The sequence below is a fragment of the Myotis yumanensis genome, unplaced genomic scaffold, assembly GCF_028538775.1.
Source record: "Myotis yumanensis isolate MYYU_CA2020_CCGP unplaced genomic scaffold, mMyoYum1.0.hap1 SCAF_21, whole genome shotgun sequence".
Taxonomy (NCBI): Eukaryota; Metazoa; Chordata; class Mammalia; order Chiroptera; family Vespertilionidae; genus Myotis; species Myotis yumanensis.
In genome coordinates, this window is record NW_027223772.1 from 10,272,332 (window position 1) to 10,291,106 (window position 18,775).

Here is an 18,775-nt window from a genome sequence, read left to right on the forward strand (position 1 = left end):
AGCACCACTCCTGCCGGCCCCGCCCAGCCCCTCACATCACCTGACAGCAAGGCTGGAGCTTCTCTGGCGCTTTAAGCCAGTGGTCGCCAACCTTTCGGACCTCACGGCCCACCAGTTAAGCCCCCTGCCTTTCGGCCTGTGCGGGAAGGTTGCTTTCTGCCCTTTTTCTAACTTCCCACCTCAGTGGGATGAGGGCCTCTGCACACTGCCTGTCAGACTGCTGCTGTCAGGCTGCCTTTTAAACTACCTTTTTAAACATAGTATTAATTAAATTCAGAAACAAACAGGAATACAAAAACATTAATCCATTACATTTTATTATAAAATACATCTTAGATTCTTATCCCGTACTTTTACCAAAAGGCACAATTTTGGCAAATATCTAAATAACGGAACTATCGACCAAAATTCTGCAGAACTTTCTGAAATGAGCCAGAGAAGCCCATGGAGTGGAGCTCACTGGCTCCCGCACAGAAACCTGACCCTCCAGCCGCATGCCGAGGGGACCTTCCGCGGCCTCAGGTTCTTCAACGGTTCAGTGGAGGACTGCGTACGCGCTGGCCCCATGCGCATTCAGTGTGTGGAGGCGGCACATTCGGTGGGGACGAGGTGACCCTTTCTGAGGATGGGCCTTTCACGTGTGCTCTGCTGCGAGCAGCCGCGGGAAGGCAGCTCCAGACGTGGACGCCGATGTCGCTGATGGCCCAGCAGCCCTGTCGCCTTCCTCTGAAGTCCGGGTCAGCGCCATCCTGGTCCCACCAGGGCTACTAGGAGCTTATGAGAAGGAATCTCACTGTGATCTTTCCTGCAAAGAAACAGCAATAAAATCACTCCCGCTCAGAGGAATTCCTGTCAACCAGGACCTTCGTGTGCCTCCCGCTCTGGAGATGGCCGAGTGCAGGGCAGGAGGGGACCCGCCACATCTCACAGCCCCGAGAATGGGTGTGCAGCTCACACGTGGCTGTGAAAGCCCGCGCTGATACCAGAGCCCGTGTCAGAGCCACACACACACCAACTGCTTCCAGCCTCCACACCCCATGACCGGAGTGGCGCTGCCAGCGTCACACCCGCACTGGCCCTTGGAGCTGTACGATTCTGCCCACAGCCACCACAGGACCACATACAGACGGTGCCCGCTGCACGGGTCTGGCGGCCAGCGCTGCGGCCTCTTCGCGGGGTGGAGTTGCAGCCTCTGGGCACTAGGAACAGGAAGGCTTTTTGCTCGAGGGCTCGACTCCTGTTCCTGCTGAACTGAGCCAGTGTGTAAATGAGAACTGATATCAGCTCAGTAGGCACCGGAGGGCGGGTCCAATCGACAGCCGTAGAAGCAGTGCCTCGGCTGGAGCTGCCGTCGTCCTGGGGCTGCAGGAGACAGAGACCTGGGCTGCAAACACAAGAGAGAGTCACGGTGCCCCGAGGAGCCCGGGGCTCCACACGCACCCAGCCCCACGCACATGCAATCCCCGTGACAGTTTTCCTCATCTCCTGTGATGCATTTGGTTTTAGTGTTTTATAATATAAGAACAACGTTTGCAGCGAAAAACACGTTTGACCTTTCAGAGAGCTATCTAGTTAGTCATCGTTCTGTAGCCTTTCGGTACATTCCTTGCATTGGTGACAAGAGAAAGTGCATCGTCGGGCTGAGCAGGTCTCTCCTCCTCCAGAATCAGGCTCGCACCCGAGCTGACCGCTCAGCAGCAGCCTCTGCCCCAGCGGCTCCAACTTACTGTCCCATCTCACCTTCTCTTCAGGTGCAGAACTTAGCCACTGTGAACAAAGCGGAAACCAGTCACTGTTCACCAATCAGCTAAGCTCTGCACCTCGGCAGAGAGGTCTCCAGCTGGGCACAATGGGGGCGGGAGCGTCTTCGTGGCCGCTGGCTTCTTCTGTTTCCGGAGAAGAGCTACCACGTGCATCGTTCTCCCGCTGCAGAGAGCGAGCGGCTCTGGCTCTGGAGAGCAGCCAAGGTCGTGGTTGCGTGGTAATCCCTGGCAATGTGATTTTAATCTTAAGTCACAAATCAGCATGCCAGGAACCCAAGCAGCCAGAGCACTCTGGAGCCGCCGTGCCTGCGTGCCGAGCCCACACCGCACACACCTGGTCCTTGGTCACGAGGCGACGACATCACCTCCAGGCCTGCCTCACCACCACATGGTTTATTTTTTTGTCATTCACTTCCGTGCTGTCCTAGAGGAACAATTTTTTAAATCGAAGGACTCAGAGATGCCCATACAAACGCCAGTGCAGTTTTGGAACACAAGCTAGGAAATGCACCGCCAGGCCTCCGGCAGGGTTGGTGGAGATGGCCGTCCCTCCTGTCCCCCTGGGCTCAGGGATGTCTGCTGGAAGGTGCAAGTCCCTGGCCTTAACTGCGGGGGGGCCGGCAGAGGGGATGCACGTGACCCCCAGTTCATCTGGAAGGGGAAGGACAGGGAGGCGAGAAAATAGCAGCTCCTCGCCAGGCCCACTCCTGTGCCTGCTTGAGGCAAAAACTGCACCAGAGCCGTGAGAGCTGCATGCCCACTGTGGTTCCCACGGCTGAGAACAGGGGACGGGCAGGAAGTCTGCCCAGGGCAGTTTCACACACTTCAAGGAACACAAACTCCCCGTGAAATTGAACATCGAAAGAGAAATACGACTTATACTGGTTACTATAGGAGGTTGGCAACAAGGTAACTGCTCTGTTTGTAAACTGGCCCATCCATGACCAGGGCCTGGAGCCGCCTGGGAATGCTGTTGGGGTCGTCGGCACACAGCTGTCTCGCTACCGGAGGCTCAATCGCCGCAGCTACTCCTACCATTTCCTTTCCCAGCAAACACAATGCCTCGCCTCTCCTGGGAGGTGCGCACTCAGAAAGGTGTCCCTCCTCAGCATCAGGCTGCTTCCCAGTAAGTAAGGTTCTTAAATATCCTGGACAAAAATGATTTCCCAAGACAGAAGCAAACTAAGCGTCCAACAATGGGTTAAGAAGACCAACATAAAATATTAAATACCCATTAAAACTATATTTACAGAGAAGCCATATAACATGAAAAATGATTGAGATCTATGGTCACATTTTTAAAAGGATACAAGATTAGACATACCCTATTTATAGCATGTAAAACCTGGAAGAAAAACAGACCTAGAAATGATGGTTAGAGAGAAACAACACTTATACCCCCACAGTTCTGCTTCAAGACGTTCAGACCATTGCTAAATTACCGTTTAAATACAGAGTTCTCCACGGAAAGCCTAACTGCTAGGATGTAAATCTCCACAGGTCAATTCCAAACACAATTAACAGGAAAAGCAATTCAAATGATTCAGGACTTCCTGCCAACTAAGCCTGGGAGGCTCAGCTCAGCGAGGCTGCCCGTGGACGCAGCTCCGAGGCGAGGCCGAGGCGAGGCCGAGGCCGGAGGCAGGCTTTGGCGGGAGGACCTCCTCCCAGCCTCCCAGGTCAGCGGGGTCAACCTGAGCGACGGCAAGTTCTCACGCAGCCCAGGAGTGGCCACTGGCCACGCTCTCCTGCGTCAGCCTTCACCTTGGAGGCCAGGGGCCAGCACTCGTGCCGGCTCCTCAGTCTACCTCCTAACCACCCCCACGATGTGCTCCCCCAACTTCTGTTACTACAAGTGATAAAGCTGAAGTGGCCAAAGCTGTGCCAAGGAGAGCTGTCCTGCCTGCGTGGACAGCCCTGCTCCTGGTGACCACTCCCAGGCGCCCGCGCTGGGGCAGAGGACTGACTGCTGCGGGTGCTCTAGGATCACATGTGGCTCCTATGAGAAATCTGGTCAGAAACGAACAATGGGGCAAGGAATGGGAGTTTACCTCTTTAAAACAGCATCTCGGCCACCACCTGGGCTGAGCATCTGTCCATCTGCTCCTTGGTCAGCTGGAAGCATTGGCGGGCGAGCTGCTGCTGCCTGGCGTCCTCGCTCACCATCAGCTCCCCGTAGAGGTAGATGCCCATGGCCTGCAGGGGCAGAGGCCAGAGAGCATGAGACAAAAGGAATTATGTGTCCACACTTGCAGTCTGTTTCACACAAACGTGCTGGTCCAGAAATCACAGAAGGCCCGAGAAAAGATAAGACAGTTGAATAGTTGTACTTGAGGAACCGTAGTCTTCAACTCCTCTTTCTTGCTTTCACTGAAACTCTAAGGAATTCTCAGCTATCAATTCCATCAACAGAACCGTGGTGATTTAACTGATGACAAAGTGGTGACAGTGAGTGTTTCTCTAGCGATGGCCGTGCTCTGGAGGAGAGGGGGTCTCGGTGCAGCTAACGGCAGCAGCGAGGTGCTGTGTGCATGTCACAAGACATCGCTCCTTCCCAGGACAGGTGGCCCTCGGCACTGCTGGGCCGCGCAGACCACCACGCCACACGCAGCCACGGGCAGGCAGCAGCATCACGCCACCTGGGAAGATGCCCACTGCTTCAGCCCAGCCGACCGCGGTCCCTCCACTGCGGCAAACACTGGCTCTTCTGTTCCAGACACAATGCTGCGAAGACCTATGTCTGTACTTTTCCAACAGTTTTGAAAACAGCCAATTATGCTCTGAAGACCCAAGACCCCTCGGGTTCTGCGTCCTCTCTCCACGCTTGGCTGTGCCATGGGTCCCCTCTGCTGGGGCAAATTAAGAGAAGGACCTCAAAGACAGCACGAGACAAAAACTTGTCTAGTTAGAGGCTCACAATTTCTTTCCCGTAAAGGCTGCGATGTGGTAATCCGTATTTAGAAAAGTTCATGGTTCTAAGTATATTGCAGTTAACTCTGGTTTTCAAATAGACCTTCATTTTCTCCTGCATTTTGTCCTCCTTATACTCCACTCTGTGTTTCCAAACACCTCCTGCTCCACTGTGCAAATGTGACATTTCTTCTGGTACAAAGTCATGCATTTTTCTTTGTGGGAATAACAAGCCCTTCCGTGCTGGCAGCCCCCCATCCTCAGGCCCTCTCAAAAGCTCCTTTGTTTGCCCTGCCCCCGCTCTCCGCCCGACTGGAACACGCTCCATGCTGTCGGGCCCTGGCTGGGCAGAAAGCTCGCTCACAGGCACACACTGGTCAAGCCCACAGGCCGAGCTGCAGGCTCATTTCCAGCCGCACAAACCCCGTGGCACATGTCCCGCCACGGACAGCCACGCCAGGACAAGTGTGGGTGGGCGCAGAGCGGCACGGAGGACATCTCCAAACATGGCCACCACGCACGCTTCCTGCGGGCTCCCGGGAGGATGACCACTTTCCTCTGGTGAGCAGGGAGGAAAGTTCTCGCAGGAAAGACACTCAGCACAGGCCTGTCTGGCGTGACAGGTGCAGACAGACAGACAGACTGCTCCCGAGACTGGGCTCTCCATCTCACAGGCTTTAAGTCAGGACCAGCGAGGACAGAGAGATGCACCAGCATGACTGAGCCACCCTGGACCCGAGGCCTGTGATGCCGTGAAGTCTGCACAGGCCTCGCTTGGTCGCGGCCACGGCCACGCCAGGTGAACCAACGGTGCCTCTGAGGACCAGGGCTCAGTGCGCTCTCAGGGGATAATCTGCTCCTACCAACCCTCGGACTTTGGGGAAACGTTTAAGTATTTGTTACCCTTGGGCCCCGGACAGCCGGCAGCAGCACCGGCAGAACCTGAGCTGGGAGGACGACCTACCTGGTCCTCCTGAAGGAACCTCTCCACGGTTTTGTACGCTGTTGTGTATTTGTGCTTGACAACGAGTTCACACCACCGATGGCGAACCTTCACAAACGAGAGAAAACCCAGTAAGCAACACACCGGCAGGTTCCCTTGGCCGCAGGAGTGTCAGACTCAGAGCCTTCTGTGTCCGCGTCCCCGCTTACCCTCGGGGGGGTGTGCCAGGACCCGTGATGCCTGAAACCTCAGAGGGGGTGGGCTATGACCAAGTTTAAGGCCTTTGCCACCTCAGCTAAGCACTTATCACACCGTGGCTGTAACTTTTGCAGTCTGAAGCACAAAAGCAAAACTGGCCCAAATTTCTTTTCCTTCTTCACAATTTCAAAAATAGAAAATCCGTTCCTACCACAGATCTCAGCAACCTCAGCTATGATTTCTTTCTTTCCTTATTAAGTTGAGAGCTTTCATGTCTTTACACTAAGGAAGCTCCATAGGGCTCCTCTCTGGGGGATGCGAGCTGTGGCCCAGAGCACCGCACGGGGAGGTGCCGTTTCAGCGGCCTGACTGCAGAGGCCGCCAGTGACCCACGTGCGGGGAAGGCTCCTGTGCGGCCTGGAGACATGGGACAAAGGAATGAGTCACGTCCTGGTGAGGGACAGAGCGAGAGGGTTCGAGATTTCATCATACTACTCAGAATGGCATGCAACTTAAATCGTAACAACTGTTTATTTCTGTAATTTTCCATTTAATGTTTTCAGACTGCAGTTGACTATACGTAACTGAAACCACAGATAACGGGGGACTACTGTACTCTTTGGAGTGTATTAACATTGTTGGCACTTTCAGCTTTAAATTTCATTTCAATTTACTTAACCATGTTCCTCATTAGGAGGACTGTTAGTCAATTTCAGGGGAGGAAAGTGCATGTTTCAGTTGGGTGTTGTGATGTTTTTAAAGATTTTGCAAAACAACAGGTAAACGAAAAATGCAGCTAAGAAACTAAAGGCACATCCCCAGCCAGGCGGCAGGTACGCTGCCCACTGGGCTGTCCATGAAGGTTTCCTTTGAAACCACAACTTCACTTCCTGCAATAACTGATATGGTTCAAAGCTGCTGATGGTTACAATGAAGAGAGGGAGGCCGGATGACACTCTCCACATTCCTGAGAAGAGGCAGAGCGCCTCCTGGGGGGTTTGGGATGTCTGGGGGCGGGGGGCAGGGGGGGAGCAGGGAGAAGACCAACGTGATGCAAGTAGCTCGCACTGCAGGTTTGTACAACATGCGGAAAACAGATGAGCTAAAGGTGGGTGCTGTTTAGTAAAGACACTTTCCTAAAGACTTTGCCAGCACCCCCTCCCTCACACACACCCCTACAGACGATGTGGAGGTGAGACCCCAGCCCTGGCTGCCTCTGCTGACAGCGGCAGAGCCCTGGCATTTCTCAGCCCTGAGGCGCGTTCTTCACATGGAAATCCACCTGGATTTGGTTTTCAGAGTCGTTTCAGGCCAATTCTACTGCAGCACAGGTTACGCTCAGGTAGCGTCGACCATGTTGGTCCACATTGTGATCCACGCTGGCTACACATGGAAGGGCTGTGTGCATTTGGAAAAGCCGCCTTCCATCACTCTGTTTTACTGGCCTTTAAAGGAACCCATTGGTGCCAATAGTAAAATACAAGCCATTTCAACGTTTTGGCCGGGTCCCCCATAAATTTTATCATTACCCACCAACCTGGCCAGCTCTCTCCTTTAATCTACTATACATAGATTTACACGCAATTAGGAATGAAGGGAAGAAACAAATCTTTTGGAAAGAATCCTTCCTGGAGCTACACTGTGCTCCCCGACAGTGTTAATTCGGGGACTCTGGTGGTGCTGCCCTTGGCTGTGGGCAGCCAGGTCCTTTGAATCTGTAAGGACGGGATACCAATGAGCTTTTACACCAGGAGGGAATGTCAGAGGTGCACGGGAAGGAGCTAACAGCCTGGGGCCATCACCACGAAAGGGAAGCTGCTCGGACGAGACAGGCCTCGGCAATCTTTCCATCTTCAATAGATGTGCAAGCAACAGAAACTAACAGACCATACACGGGCAAGGGCAGCCCCGGAACTGTTCTGAGCGGAAAGAACACGTGAACAGAGAGGTCAGCTCCTCACACATCCATCAGAGCCACCAGACCCACTCCCGCAACTCACGTCCAGGCCATGCACTGGAGAGACGGCAAAGGGTGCCTCTACCCCTCGTCTTATCCCAGCTCATGGTCTTCTAAACACCCCAGAACCAACATCCTGCCAAGCACCAGCAGCCTCTCGTTTGTGGGAACGGAGGCTCCCTGTGGCCACCGGTGGGAGGGACAGTTAGAGACGAGGAGGCTGCTCGCCACGGCTCTGGGCCCTCGGGAAAGCCTCCCTGTCACACCGCACCAGCTGTTAGTGTCACGGACGGTACCAAAGGCCTCTGTCAGCTTCAAAATGTGTGAACTCTGATTCGAATCCTGATCACACTGTGCCTTTGACGACTGCTTTTTCTCGTTCTACAACTTGGGGGAAATTCACTTTTTAGCCCGGATTTTGAGAATGGAGGTTTTAGTCTCTCATTGTTCCTTCCTGTGCTCCCCTCCACCCTGAATGTACACATACAGAAATAACTCAGCATTCATCAGACCCCCGATGGGCAGGTGGGGGCGGGATGCCCCACCCCCGTCCCCCCCACAAGTGAAACAAGTTCCAGGGACAACACACAGAAAGAGGCTCTTCACATCAACATGGAGTAGGCACTGCCACGCCTCTGTTAAAAACAGTGTATTCTCACGATTAATAAGAGACCTAGTCTTCTGACCCCTGAAGGCTACAGGGCGCCCAGCCTCCCCTGCTCACCAAAGACCAAACAGCAGGCCCTTCACCACCAAAGAGCTGAGGGCATGTCACCGTTTCCACAGCAGGACGCTCAGAAGACACCACAGGGCCCGCGTTGGCCATGGGGAAGGTGAGGTCCAGCGTGGGAGCCTCAGCCAGAGAACTGAGAAGCAGGCCTCGAGGAAGGCTGTCCGCTCTGCTTATCTGCTCTTCTTTATTTTCCGATAAATTACTGGGTGAGGTGGCACCGTTTCTCACTTCCTCGGTGCGATGGAAAATAACCTCCACGCACACCTACAGCAGCCCTGGAGCACGAGGCGCCGCGGCTCCCACGCTCGATCCCTTCATTCAGTCTCAAGAATACCCTGTATACACACACTATGTCCACATGGACCGAATCCCACTGTACACACTCACATTTTATTACACTTCTGTTTCAACAGGGCTGAGAAATTTAATGACTTTTTCAACTACAACTCAAATTCACGAAGTCACTCTGAACTCATGCTAGAGATCTCCAACAAAAGCCTCGCGTCAGCCGTCGTCTTAGCTGAACACCATCCGAAGTCAGGCTGGACAGAAGTAGGGCAAGGACAAGAAGGGCAAAGAGGCAGGCAGGGATGCAGGGCGTGGGGCAGCGAGGGGAAGAGGAGGAGAAGGGACGGTGCAGAGGGAGAGGCCGGGCTGTGGCGCCGCCTCCCAGGGCACTTGGAGCCTGGCTTCCCAAGGATGTGCCCGTCACTGAGCCTTCAGTGCAGACAGCAGCTGGGCCTGGCCCGTCTCCCGCCATCCAGTGCCAGGACCAGAGTGCCCCGGTACAGAGCCGTGCTGAAGGTTCCGGAACATGTGCGAGCTATTAGCATAGTGCCTGGCACACGAGTACGGAGGGATGATTAATGAGGGGGATGTACCTGGGGTGGGGGCGGGACGGGCTAGAAGAGGTCAATGGGGGAAAAGGAGGGACATATATAATACTTTATTCAACAAAGACTTTAAAAAGGAGGGCGGAGGCCCGTTTCTTCCCATGAAGTCCCAATGAAGTCGTGATACACAGATGCACGCACACAGGGGTGCACATGTAAGCACTAATAAAAATCAGCTTGCAATCTGCTTCCCAATGTTTCTGCTTGAGGGACACTGAAGACTGGGTGCTGCCCTCCGCGCACAGCGGGGCTGTAACACAGCGGCACTCACCCGCCCCTGTAGATGGACTTCACAGGTTTCCAGGTTTCTGAAGCCTCTCTGAGCAAAAGGCGATGGGAACCCAGCAAAGCAAACGGTGTCGATGGGAGTCTCAGAATTCGGGTGGAAGAAGGAAGAATGTTTGCAGAAGCCGATTCATGCCAGACCCACATTTGATAGCAGAATGAAAACCCTTCAATGATCCCTGAGCTGCACCTGGACCGTGGCCCCCTGCCCCACAGCAGGGACTCCGCCAGGACAGTATGTCTGTGGTAACAGGCCTCCGTCATCTGGGAGACCTGGGTAGACAGATGGCCTGGGTATCCAAGAGGAATTCTGCAGGAAATACACACATAGGCCTCTAACTACAAGGCTGGTGGCTCATTCGCTCCAAATACATTCAGAGCAGCCGACACTTATGTATATACACATGCATACAGCATGCACACATGCACACTCTCTCTATTTTCTGTTCCTTAGGCCGGCTGGTGACCTACTAAATTGACCTCCTGACCCAGAGCGGTGCCCGGGTCTAACCCAGCAGCCCTGTCCGCTGGGCTGTTTGCTCTCATCAGGCCCGGCCCGGCCCTGTGGCGGGGTTGCTGTGAGAACTGACCGGTTGCCAAGCAAGTGCTAGACTAGAGACTCCCACACAGGAAGTGCTTTTCATCTTAGCAGGAGCCGCATGCTTCGGCTTTATTTCCTAATTCAGAGTTCATTTTTATTGAATTTATAAAGCTGGGGAATATTACTTCTAAGATCTGTTTGTTACCTGGTGAAATAAGGAGCGAGGGCTGTCAGAGGGCTCCTGCTTGCTGGAGGGGTGGAGGGAAGGGTCGGGGCAGGACTCGGAGCAGATTCCCGAAGGGACAGAGCGGAGGAAGTGGGGCCCCCCCAGGGAGGGGCCTAGAGGCCTGAGGGAGCTGGGACTTCTCGAGCCACCCCTGGGAAGTACACCAGGGGCCTGGGGCCTGGGATTTTTCAAACTATTTGTAAAGACAGATGGCTCTGCCTCGTGCCAGCGTCAGCCTCAGTCACGTGGCATATGTGCCATTTGAAGACATTCTCACTGCCCAGAGGCTGGGCTGAGCCGAACCACGGGCTCAGACAGGCAGTCCAGGTGAAGGAAGCCCCGGATGTCCAAGTGCCTTACAAATGGCACCTGCCGTATGGGAGCACGTGTGTTCTCAAACCACCCGATTCCGAGGTGACAACGGCATCGCTGATGTAACCACGGGCTCCCCCACATTCATTGCTCTCTCCTGGAAACAGGACAAGAAAATTGCCAAAGGACCACCCTGCTCCCCACCTCAATCCCTTCATCCCGAGACATTTTAACGGATGCAGATCCAGTGGTCTGCTAGACTCCAGGATGGTGACCGTCAGCAAATGTTTCCTGTCAACGGCCAGAGAGGGAGCATTTTGCTTTTTTTGCTCATTTGCTGTTATATCACAAAAGCAGCCTGGACAATGTGTAAGCGATGGCCTGGGCATGGCTAGGCATGGCAGTTTCAGACGCATCTACAGAACAGGCTGTGGGCTGGCCTGGCCTGGCTCTAGTCTGACGCCGCTCTACCCCGGAGACCCCGCGCTCCGGCTCCCAGAGTGAGTGCGAGCACAGGCAGTGGCACGCCAGCAAACGCCTAACCCCAAGCTCCCCAGCTTCAGCCCGGTCCTGCCAGGAGCACACCAGGGTGCTCCTGAATGCGGCCGGAGTCCCTGCTCTGTGGGTTAAGTTCCGCCTGCACGAGCACGCGCTCCAGCACTCCTCCTACCACGGTGTCTCCCGCCAGTCACGGGCCTGGGACGCACGCAGGTACAGGCCTGGGTGTCACCCTGACTTTGAGGAAGAGGAGCCCCCACCCCAGCTCACGCCCAGACTGTCCATGCCAGAGAGGTGCCCTCTGGGAATCCCCACACACCCCAGACCCCACATTTATTAACACATGACAACTCTCACTGCTCTTTTATAGCTTTTAACCCAAAGGTTTGTTTTTTAACTTCAATTTTAGATCATTTTGCATGAAGCTACTTCTAAAAGTTATCATCTAATAAACTAATTTTCCGAGGTGGTTTTCAAACACTTCTTAAATGTAATTCTAACTTTTAATAAAAATATAATCTGAAACCCCAGTATATAAGACAGTAAAGAGAAGACTACAAGTGGGTTCTTCAAGCAGCTTCACTCTCCAGGCCGGGCAGGAAAACTGTGAAATAGGAAACTCCTTGGGTTCCTGGAGGTGGAGTTTGAAGACCAGTGTCTTCTGAAGAGTCCTTGTGCCTGAGGAATAAATGGAGTCAGAGGGTGAGTAGACAGTGCTATAGGCAGACGACGACAGCCAACACCCCGCCTGGGCTCTGTAGCCAGTGTGCCACCCAGAAAGAGCAGGCGGCGGTCAAGGTCACGGAGAGTGAGTGAGCGCGCTGCTCCGGCCACTGCAATCCTGGATCCGGGGTTTGGTTCGCTAACACTCACTGCCCTGCTTAAAAGCACCCATGTCTCCTGTAGGCACTGCTTCCCCTGCTTTAGTTTTAAATGTTTAAAAATTGTAACAGGTACCTTTACCCAGAGAACCCAATGAACCAGCCATTCAACCGAATTCATTCTGACTTCGCAGCAGCAGCAGTGAACACACTGTGTTCTCCCTTCTCTCCACGGGCCACAGCTGGAGTGACTACTCAGTCACTCCACAGACGTTCACTTACAACACTGCAGGGTATTCCCTCCTGCTAATGCACTCCAGCCCCTTCAGTCCTTTGGTCTCATGACGCCAGAAAGCTCCAAAATGGGTTAACAACCTTCCGAAGGAGGCTGTGAGGGGCAGCAGACAAAAGGGACAAGGAGGCCTGCGGTCACCATGGGGCCCCACCTCATCCAGCACACCACGCAGTCGAATGAGCACCTCTTTGGCCTGGAGTTCCCCATCCCCGCCTGTCCCTGCACCGTCACTACCTCAGAGTGCGCCTGACGGTCGCTCGCTCCAGCTCAGTGCTCTCGGGACTGCCTGCTTCCTCGTTCGCCTGCTCCTGTGTTTACACTAAGAGTCAAGCCTGGGAGAGCGGGGCCAGGGCCTGTGGACTGTTCCCGGCCCTGTCCCAAGGCCTGGGACCCAGTTCGTGCTTGATAAACGCTTCTCAGTGAATGTACCACTTTAAACATCTCAGAATGCTTTCCAGCTACTCTGAAATTAGAATGCACAGTTGGAAGCTGTAAAATGCTTTGAAGAATGCCACCCATCCCATTTATGACAGGAAGCGCTCCCCTTTCTTTCTAGTCCTTTTGATTTCAGAATTTACTGCTGAAGAGGAAAAGTCTGCCTGGGGAACATGATCTGGGAGGCCCATTAAACCTCATTTAGAGATCCATTTTATAAGTGTAAACAGAAAGACAAGGCTCATGGCTTTTGTGAGTTAATAAGTCTAGCACTGCAGTAAACAAACCTGCTTTTTCAATTTGCGTCCTTAAATTAGATTTAACTTTGCTTTAAAGTGAGCTTACTGCTGGTAAGGGAAGCCTGCCGGGCAGCCAGGAGTGGGAAGGCAGCCGGGACAGACAGTATTTCCAGCAAGTGTTTTGTTTGGGGCGTCTCTGCTGGTCCAGTGTGGCTCATCTGCTCACTCTCCTGAGAAAAGACAGGAGAGCCGTCAGCGGAAAAGGAAAGATTTCCAACATTTTACTCTGATCCTAGCACTTCCCATTTTTTCTCTCACCTTACTCATTTTTATTCTCAAAGGGCTGCAATTGTAACATTATTTTTCTAACTAAAGGAAATTAAAAGCCACTCTATTTGCTGTCACAGAGCCAGGTTAATAAATCCCCAGGCCCAGGGTTAAGACAACAAAGGAGGCATCAGAGGCCCTGGCTCTTTCTCAAGGGCTCGCACTGACCTTGCTCAGTCCGTCCCTCCGCCCTCACCTGCCTGTCAACTGTCTGTAACCGGCTGTCCCCAGTGATAACCTGAACAGCAGCGGCTGCAAGACAGGGTCCTCTGCCACCTCTCCCGGGACCGCTCTCACAGCGATACTTCTCAGCAAGGGCCAAGTGCATGGAGTGAGGCGAGGCAGAGGTGACGACACACCACCACATGCACCCTCTGAGGCAAATGCTAACCCGTCTGCCTCCTTGGAGAGACTATTTTATTTAAGGACATTAATGCCATTAGTTAGCTGGCTCCAAAGGGCAGAACTCAGAAGCCCATGTTGGGTCCCCCTTGAAATACGCCCAGTTTGCTTTCCTTCCGTGAACACTGCACTGGCACACTGCGCTCTGATGTGTCAGCCTGCAATCAGGAGATAGCACACTCCACCTGCTTTTTCCATTTCGTAACAGGTGACACAGGGCCTCTGCTGAAAAAAGGACTTTACTGTTGCCACAGAAGTGAGCACAAGTACGTCCTCTGACAAGCTCAGAAGGGATCCGTGCCTGGCCACGTCCCCCCCAGGGCCCCTACGCTGCAGGCTTTGCCACAGTGGCCAGAAGCTGGCTCTCCCGTGGGCTTCACCACGGGCTCCGCTGTCCCAACCACCGCGTGTCAGACACTGGTAGCTGCTGCTCTGGAAACCCTGGAGATCCAGGAAAAGTCCTCTCCAAAAATTAAGTACTGGGCACTGAGGATAAACAAACAGAGAGGCTCTCTCGGGGCTTACAGTTCAGTAGAAAGTTTAAGAAAAATTCACTAACTGGAAGTGTAGATATCCATGTCATGGAAGGACTTAACAGGGTGCAGTGAGGGAAGCGGGGAGACCCCGAGGCGTGGTCAGAAGACTCCATGTGCACTGAGAGCTAAAGGGGAACAGACACTGCTACTGGACAGGGCCCCTCAGCCCTTGTCCGGCCATTCCATGTTCCACGAAAAACCATCCTCTCTTCTCCCTCCTTGATGCCATTTCTCCCAATGGCCTTCCCTAGCGGAGCAAGCGAAATGCACTAAAAAAAAACAAATCCCAAGACTTCAAGGCAGAACTAAAACCATGAAACTCTTAGAGGAGACAAAGGCCTAGGTCTTCCAGACCTTGAATCAGGCAATGGCTTCCTAGAGGTGATACCAAAAATACAAGCAAAAGAAGAAAAAATAGACAAATTAGATTTTATCAAAATGAAAACTTCTGTGCTTCACTGTCAAGAAAGTGAAAAGAGCCATGGTCGTTGTGGCTCAGTTGCTTGGGTGTGTCCCGTGCACCGAAAGGTTGCCAGTTCAATACCCGGTCAGGGCACATGCCTGTTGTTTCGCTCTCATATCGATATTTCTCTCTCCCTCTCCCTCTCAAAATCAATAAAAAATCTAAAGAAGAAAGTGAAAAGACTATCCACAGAGAGAATATTTTTGCAAATCATACTTGCTAAGGAACTTGTATCTAAAATATATAAAGAACTACTATAACTCAGTAATAAAAGACAAATAAAGCAATTCAAAATGAGCAAAAGATCTGATCAGACATTCTCCAAAGATATACTAATCTATATAATAAAAACCCAGTGGTCGTAACGCCGTAACGACCAAAGACCGATCACCAGGAGGCTGCATGCGCAGCGAGGCACGCGTGGTGGGCGGGGACTTGACTCTGGGTCCCGCAACGCCGGGGGGGGGGGGGACTTGGGGGAGTCCTGGGTCTTGTGCGATTTTGCGCGCTGGGTCACTAGTAGTCAATAAGCACATGAAAAGATATCCAACATGATGATGTTACCAAGGAAATGAAAATCAAAAGCACAACGAGATATTCTTTCATACCCAAGAAGATGGCAAAAACAGAAGAGACAATAACAAGAGTTAGCAAGGATGAACAAAAACTAGAACCCTCATACACTTGTGGGAGGATATAAAATGGTGCAGTAACTTTGGGGTAGTTTGGCAGTTAAAACTCAAAAGGTTAAAGAGAGTTACCATGTGACCCAGCAATTCCACTCCTAGATACAGACCCAAGAAAAGTGAAACACATCCACACAAAACATCTTCACAGAAGCATTATACACAACAGCCCACAAGTGGAAACAATCCGAATGTCCATCAACGGATGGACGAATAAACACACGTGGTTTATCTATACAACTGAAAGTATTTGGTGACCAAAGAAAAGACGTGCTGATACATGGTAAAGCACGGATGATTACTGAACATACATGCTAACTGAAAAGAAGCCAGCACAACAGTCACATATTGTATGTTTCATTTGTATGGAAGCCCGGAATAGGCAAGTCTATAGAGACAGAAACATTAGCGTGGGGCCGCAGAGTGGGGACAGGGAGAGATGAGAATGACCGATGAAGGGTACAGGGCTTCTTTTGGGGATGATGACAATGTTCTATTGATTTTGGTGATGTGTACAACTCTGTGAATATGTGGGTGAACTGTATGGTGTATGAATTATATTTCTCAAAAGTCTTATTAAAACCAGGAATCAAGTTGGGAAATGCAAAAGGTACTATTCTAGGTAGTCCATTCCTGGGAAAACCACCTGGTGTCCTGCTGGCTGAGCCAGCTCTGGGCTGTTGCTCACGGTGGCTGGCTCCCCTGATGCCCGCACACGTCCTGTGCTCAGCCTGGGCATCTGCTTCGACCAAAGTGGGGAGATGAGCTGTCTATGGAACTCAGACCGCATGGGTCAAGGCTGCAGCAAGGCAGCATGCCAACCAAGTAGCTTAACACTCACTTGTAGTGCCACCTTGTAAGTTCAGTTGGTCTTTAAATGTCAGATCCTGACATACAAAGTACCACCATTTGCACATCAATAGGTGTATGTTCATCCTTTAAAACATGTGAATCTGACGTAATTGCATTCTCTTTGCTCTCAGGCACCAGCACGTTCCCATGTCAGAGGCACAGGCGGCCAGGGACTGTGGGATCTCTAGAGCACTGCCCCTCCCTCAGGACCGGCCCGGGGAGCTGCTCCAGCTGCTGGGCATGCTGAGGCTCATACTATCTGCAGTTCGCCAGCTCCACAGCTCCAAGGCCAGACCCATTGAACTCTCAGATCCTGGTATGCCACGGAAAGAGCGAGGAGAGAAAGATGCACAGGAAGGCACCGGAGGGGAAAGCAATCGTGAGAGAGATTTGAGCATGTTGGCAAAAGTGAGCCTTCTAGGGCAACGGTTCTCAACCTGTGGGTCGCGATCCCTTTGGGGGTCGAACGACCTTTCACAGGGCTCGCCTAAGACCATCCTGCCTATCAGATATTTACATGACGATTCATAACAGTAGCAAAATTACAGTTATGAAGTAGCAACGATAATAATTTTATGGTTGGGGGTCACAACATGAGGAACTGTATTTAAAGGGCCAGAAGGTTGAGAACCACTGTTCTAGGGCACCTATGGCACATGTTACATAAAAATGTGGTCCAGTTTACAGTTGTGAAATGATGGCAGTGCTCACAGATAACTGTGTGCTCCCTTAGCACGGAGTTCAGTACAGAAATCTAACACAAAGGTGTGTAAACTACTGACGGAGGCATGAAAAGGCCAGGAGCACCAATAAAACCCTAGGTCTTGATTTCTTTAAAGCCAAAAGGAACATGAGCTGTATGGGCCCATCGGCGCACCTTCCTGAGAAAGTCTGCAGAGACCGGGGGACACGCACCGCGGGGCAGACAGCGCCCCTGGCAGCCGCTGTGAAGAGGACCTGCTGCCCAGGACAGTGGCAGAAGCAAACGGCAGAGGACCACAAGCGACCAGAACTTCCCTAATTGAGTCTGGCTGAGCTGTAGCTAAAAGCCCAGGTATTGATGCTCTTTTCCTTTTATTTACAAACTCTAAACAGTATGACTTGATTATAACTGTTCACTTACTAGGTCCTTTTCGGAACAATCAGGCAGATTTTGCCATCAATGGCTCACTTGTTTTCTTTGTCTTTATTATTTACCAAGCATCTGACCAGCTCAACGTGCTGTAGTAATCCTGGCCTCCGGAATAAGAGCGGAATATTGATTTAAAAGGTGGAAGTTTTTTACTTTGCCATTATTTACACCTGCTTTTGAAAAATTGTTTCGTTGCAGTATAGCAGAGGAGGTGGTTATTTGTTGCAAGTTTCCACAGAAAACTCACAGTGGCACCAGCGTGAGTAACAGAGAAAGAAGACTCGAAGGAAGCAATACCTAGGGATAGCTTCCCAATCCTGAAGGAAATCTAGAATGTTTGTTTCATAAGCCAGATACAACAAAGAAGACACACACGTAACTAAAGAATTATGTAAGAGCTCTGTTCTTTCCCACATCGTTAAAGGCGCCTGGTTTAAAAAGACAGGTGTGTCTAGGCCAGTGATGGCGAACCTATGACATGCGTGTCAGAGGTGACACGCAAACTCATTTTTTTGGTTGATTTTTCTTTGTTAAATGGCATTTAAATATATAAAATAAATATCAAAAATATAAGTCTTTGTTTTACTATGGTTGCAAATATCAAAACATGTCTATATGTGACACGGCACCAGAGTTAAGTTAGGGTTTTTCAAAATGCTGACACGCCGAGCTCAAAAGGTTCGCCATCACTGGTCTAGAGTTAACTAAAGAAAAATACCCCGCTCCCTCTTCAATCCATACCTGGGCCAGCTCTCAAACTAGGGAAAGGACAGCAGCGCTGTGTCAAAGGGCAGCTGTGCCCCTCACACGCACTGCCCTGACTTTTAAAAAATCAATAGTCACACTATTTATAGCTCACCTGCTAAAGTTCAGATTCATCAGCATCTGACCAGGTCAAGGGGCCAATGAGCTGGACCCCTGGTCCCTGTGAAGAAGCTGTGGCAGGGCCCAATGCTGGGGTGGCAGGTGTCGGACTGCCTTTCCGGAAGCCCCGTTCCATCAGAACCACTTCACTAATTGCCACTCACTATTCTGACCCCCCACAAGGGCCTCTTGTTTATGTTCCATCTGTCAGGACGGTGCCTCCTGACAATACAGGTCACGACCTGGGAGGGGACGACCTGGGAGGTGATGACCTGGGAATCTCTGGGACACTGGTGCACCCAGGGAGGCCTCCGGGAGGAAGAGGCACAGCCACTCGGGGGCAGCACTAAGACGGGGCGGGGCTCCTCGCAGACCCGCCCGCCCAACCTCGGAGGCCACCTCAGACGTAGGATGCAGGGCCTGTGCTCAGCAAGGCCAGTTGGCCTCTGTGCTGCGTAGATTCC

The 18,775-nt window shown here is 52.1% G+C and overlaps 1 protein-coding gene across 2 annotated transcripts in view; it reads right to left on the reverse strand.

The window, feature by feature from the left end:
* Nucleotides 1–290: 290 nt before the first annotated feature.
* AOPEP (aminopeptidase O (putative)) overlaps nucleotides 291–18,775 on the reverse strand; it is a 332,190-nt gene continuing 313,705 nt past the window's right edge. For both annotated transcript variants that reach the window (XM_070400873.1, XM_070400872.1), the window contains 3 exons: nucleotides 5,638–5,724; nucleotides 3,815–3,959; nucleotides 291–805 (listed from right to left, as the gene is read on the reverse strand). In XM_070400873.1, the coding sequence (XP_070256974.1) occupies nucleotides 3,819–3,959; nucleotides 5,638–5,724 (228 nt within the window). In that variant the 3' untranslated portion in view covers nucleotides 291–805; nucleotides 3,815–3,818. The remainder of the gene's footprint in view (nucleotides 806–3,814; nucleotides 3,960–5,637; nucleotides 5,725–18,775) is intronic.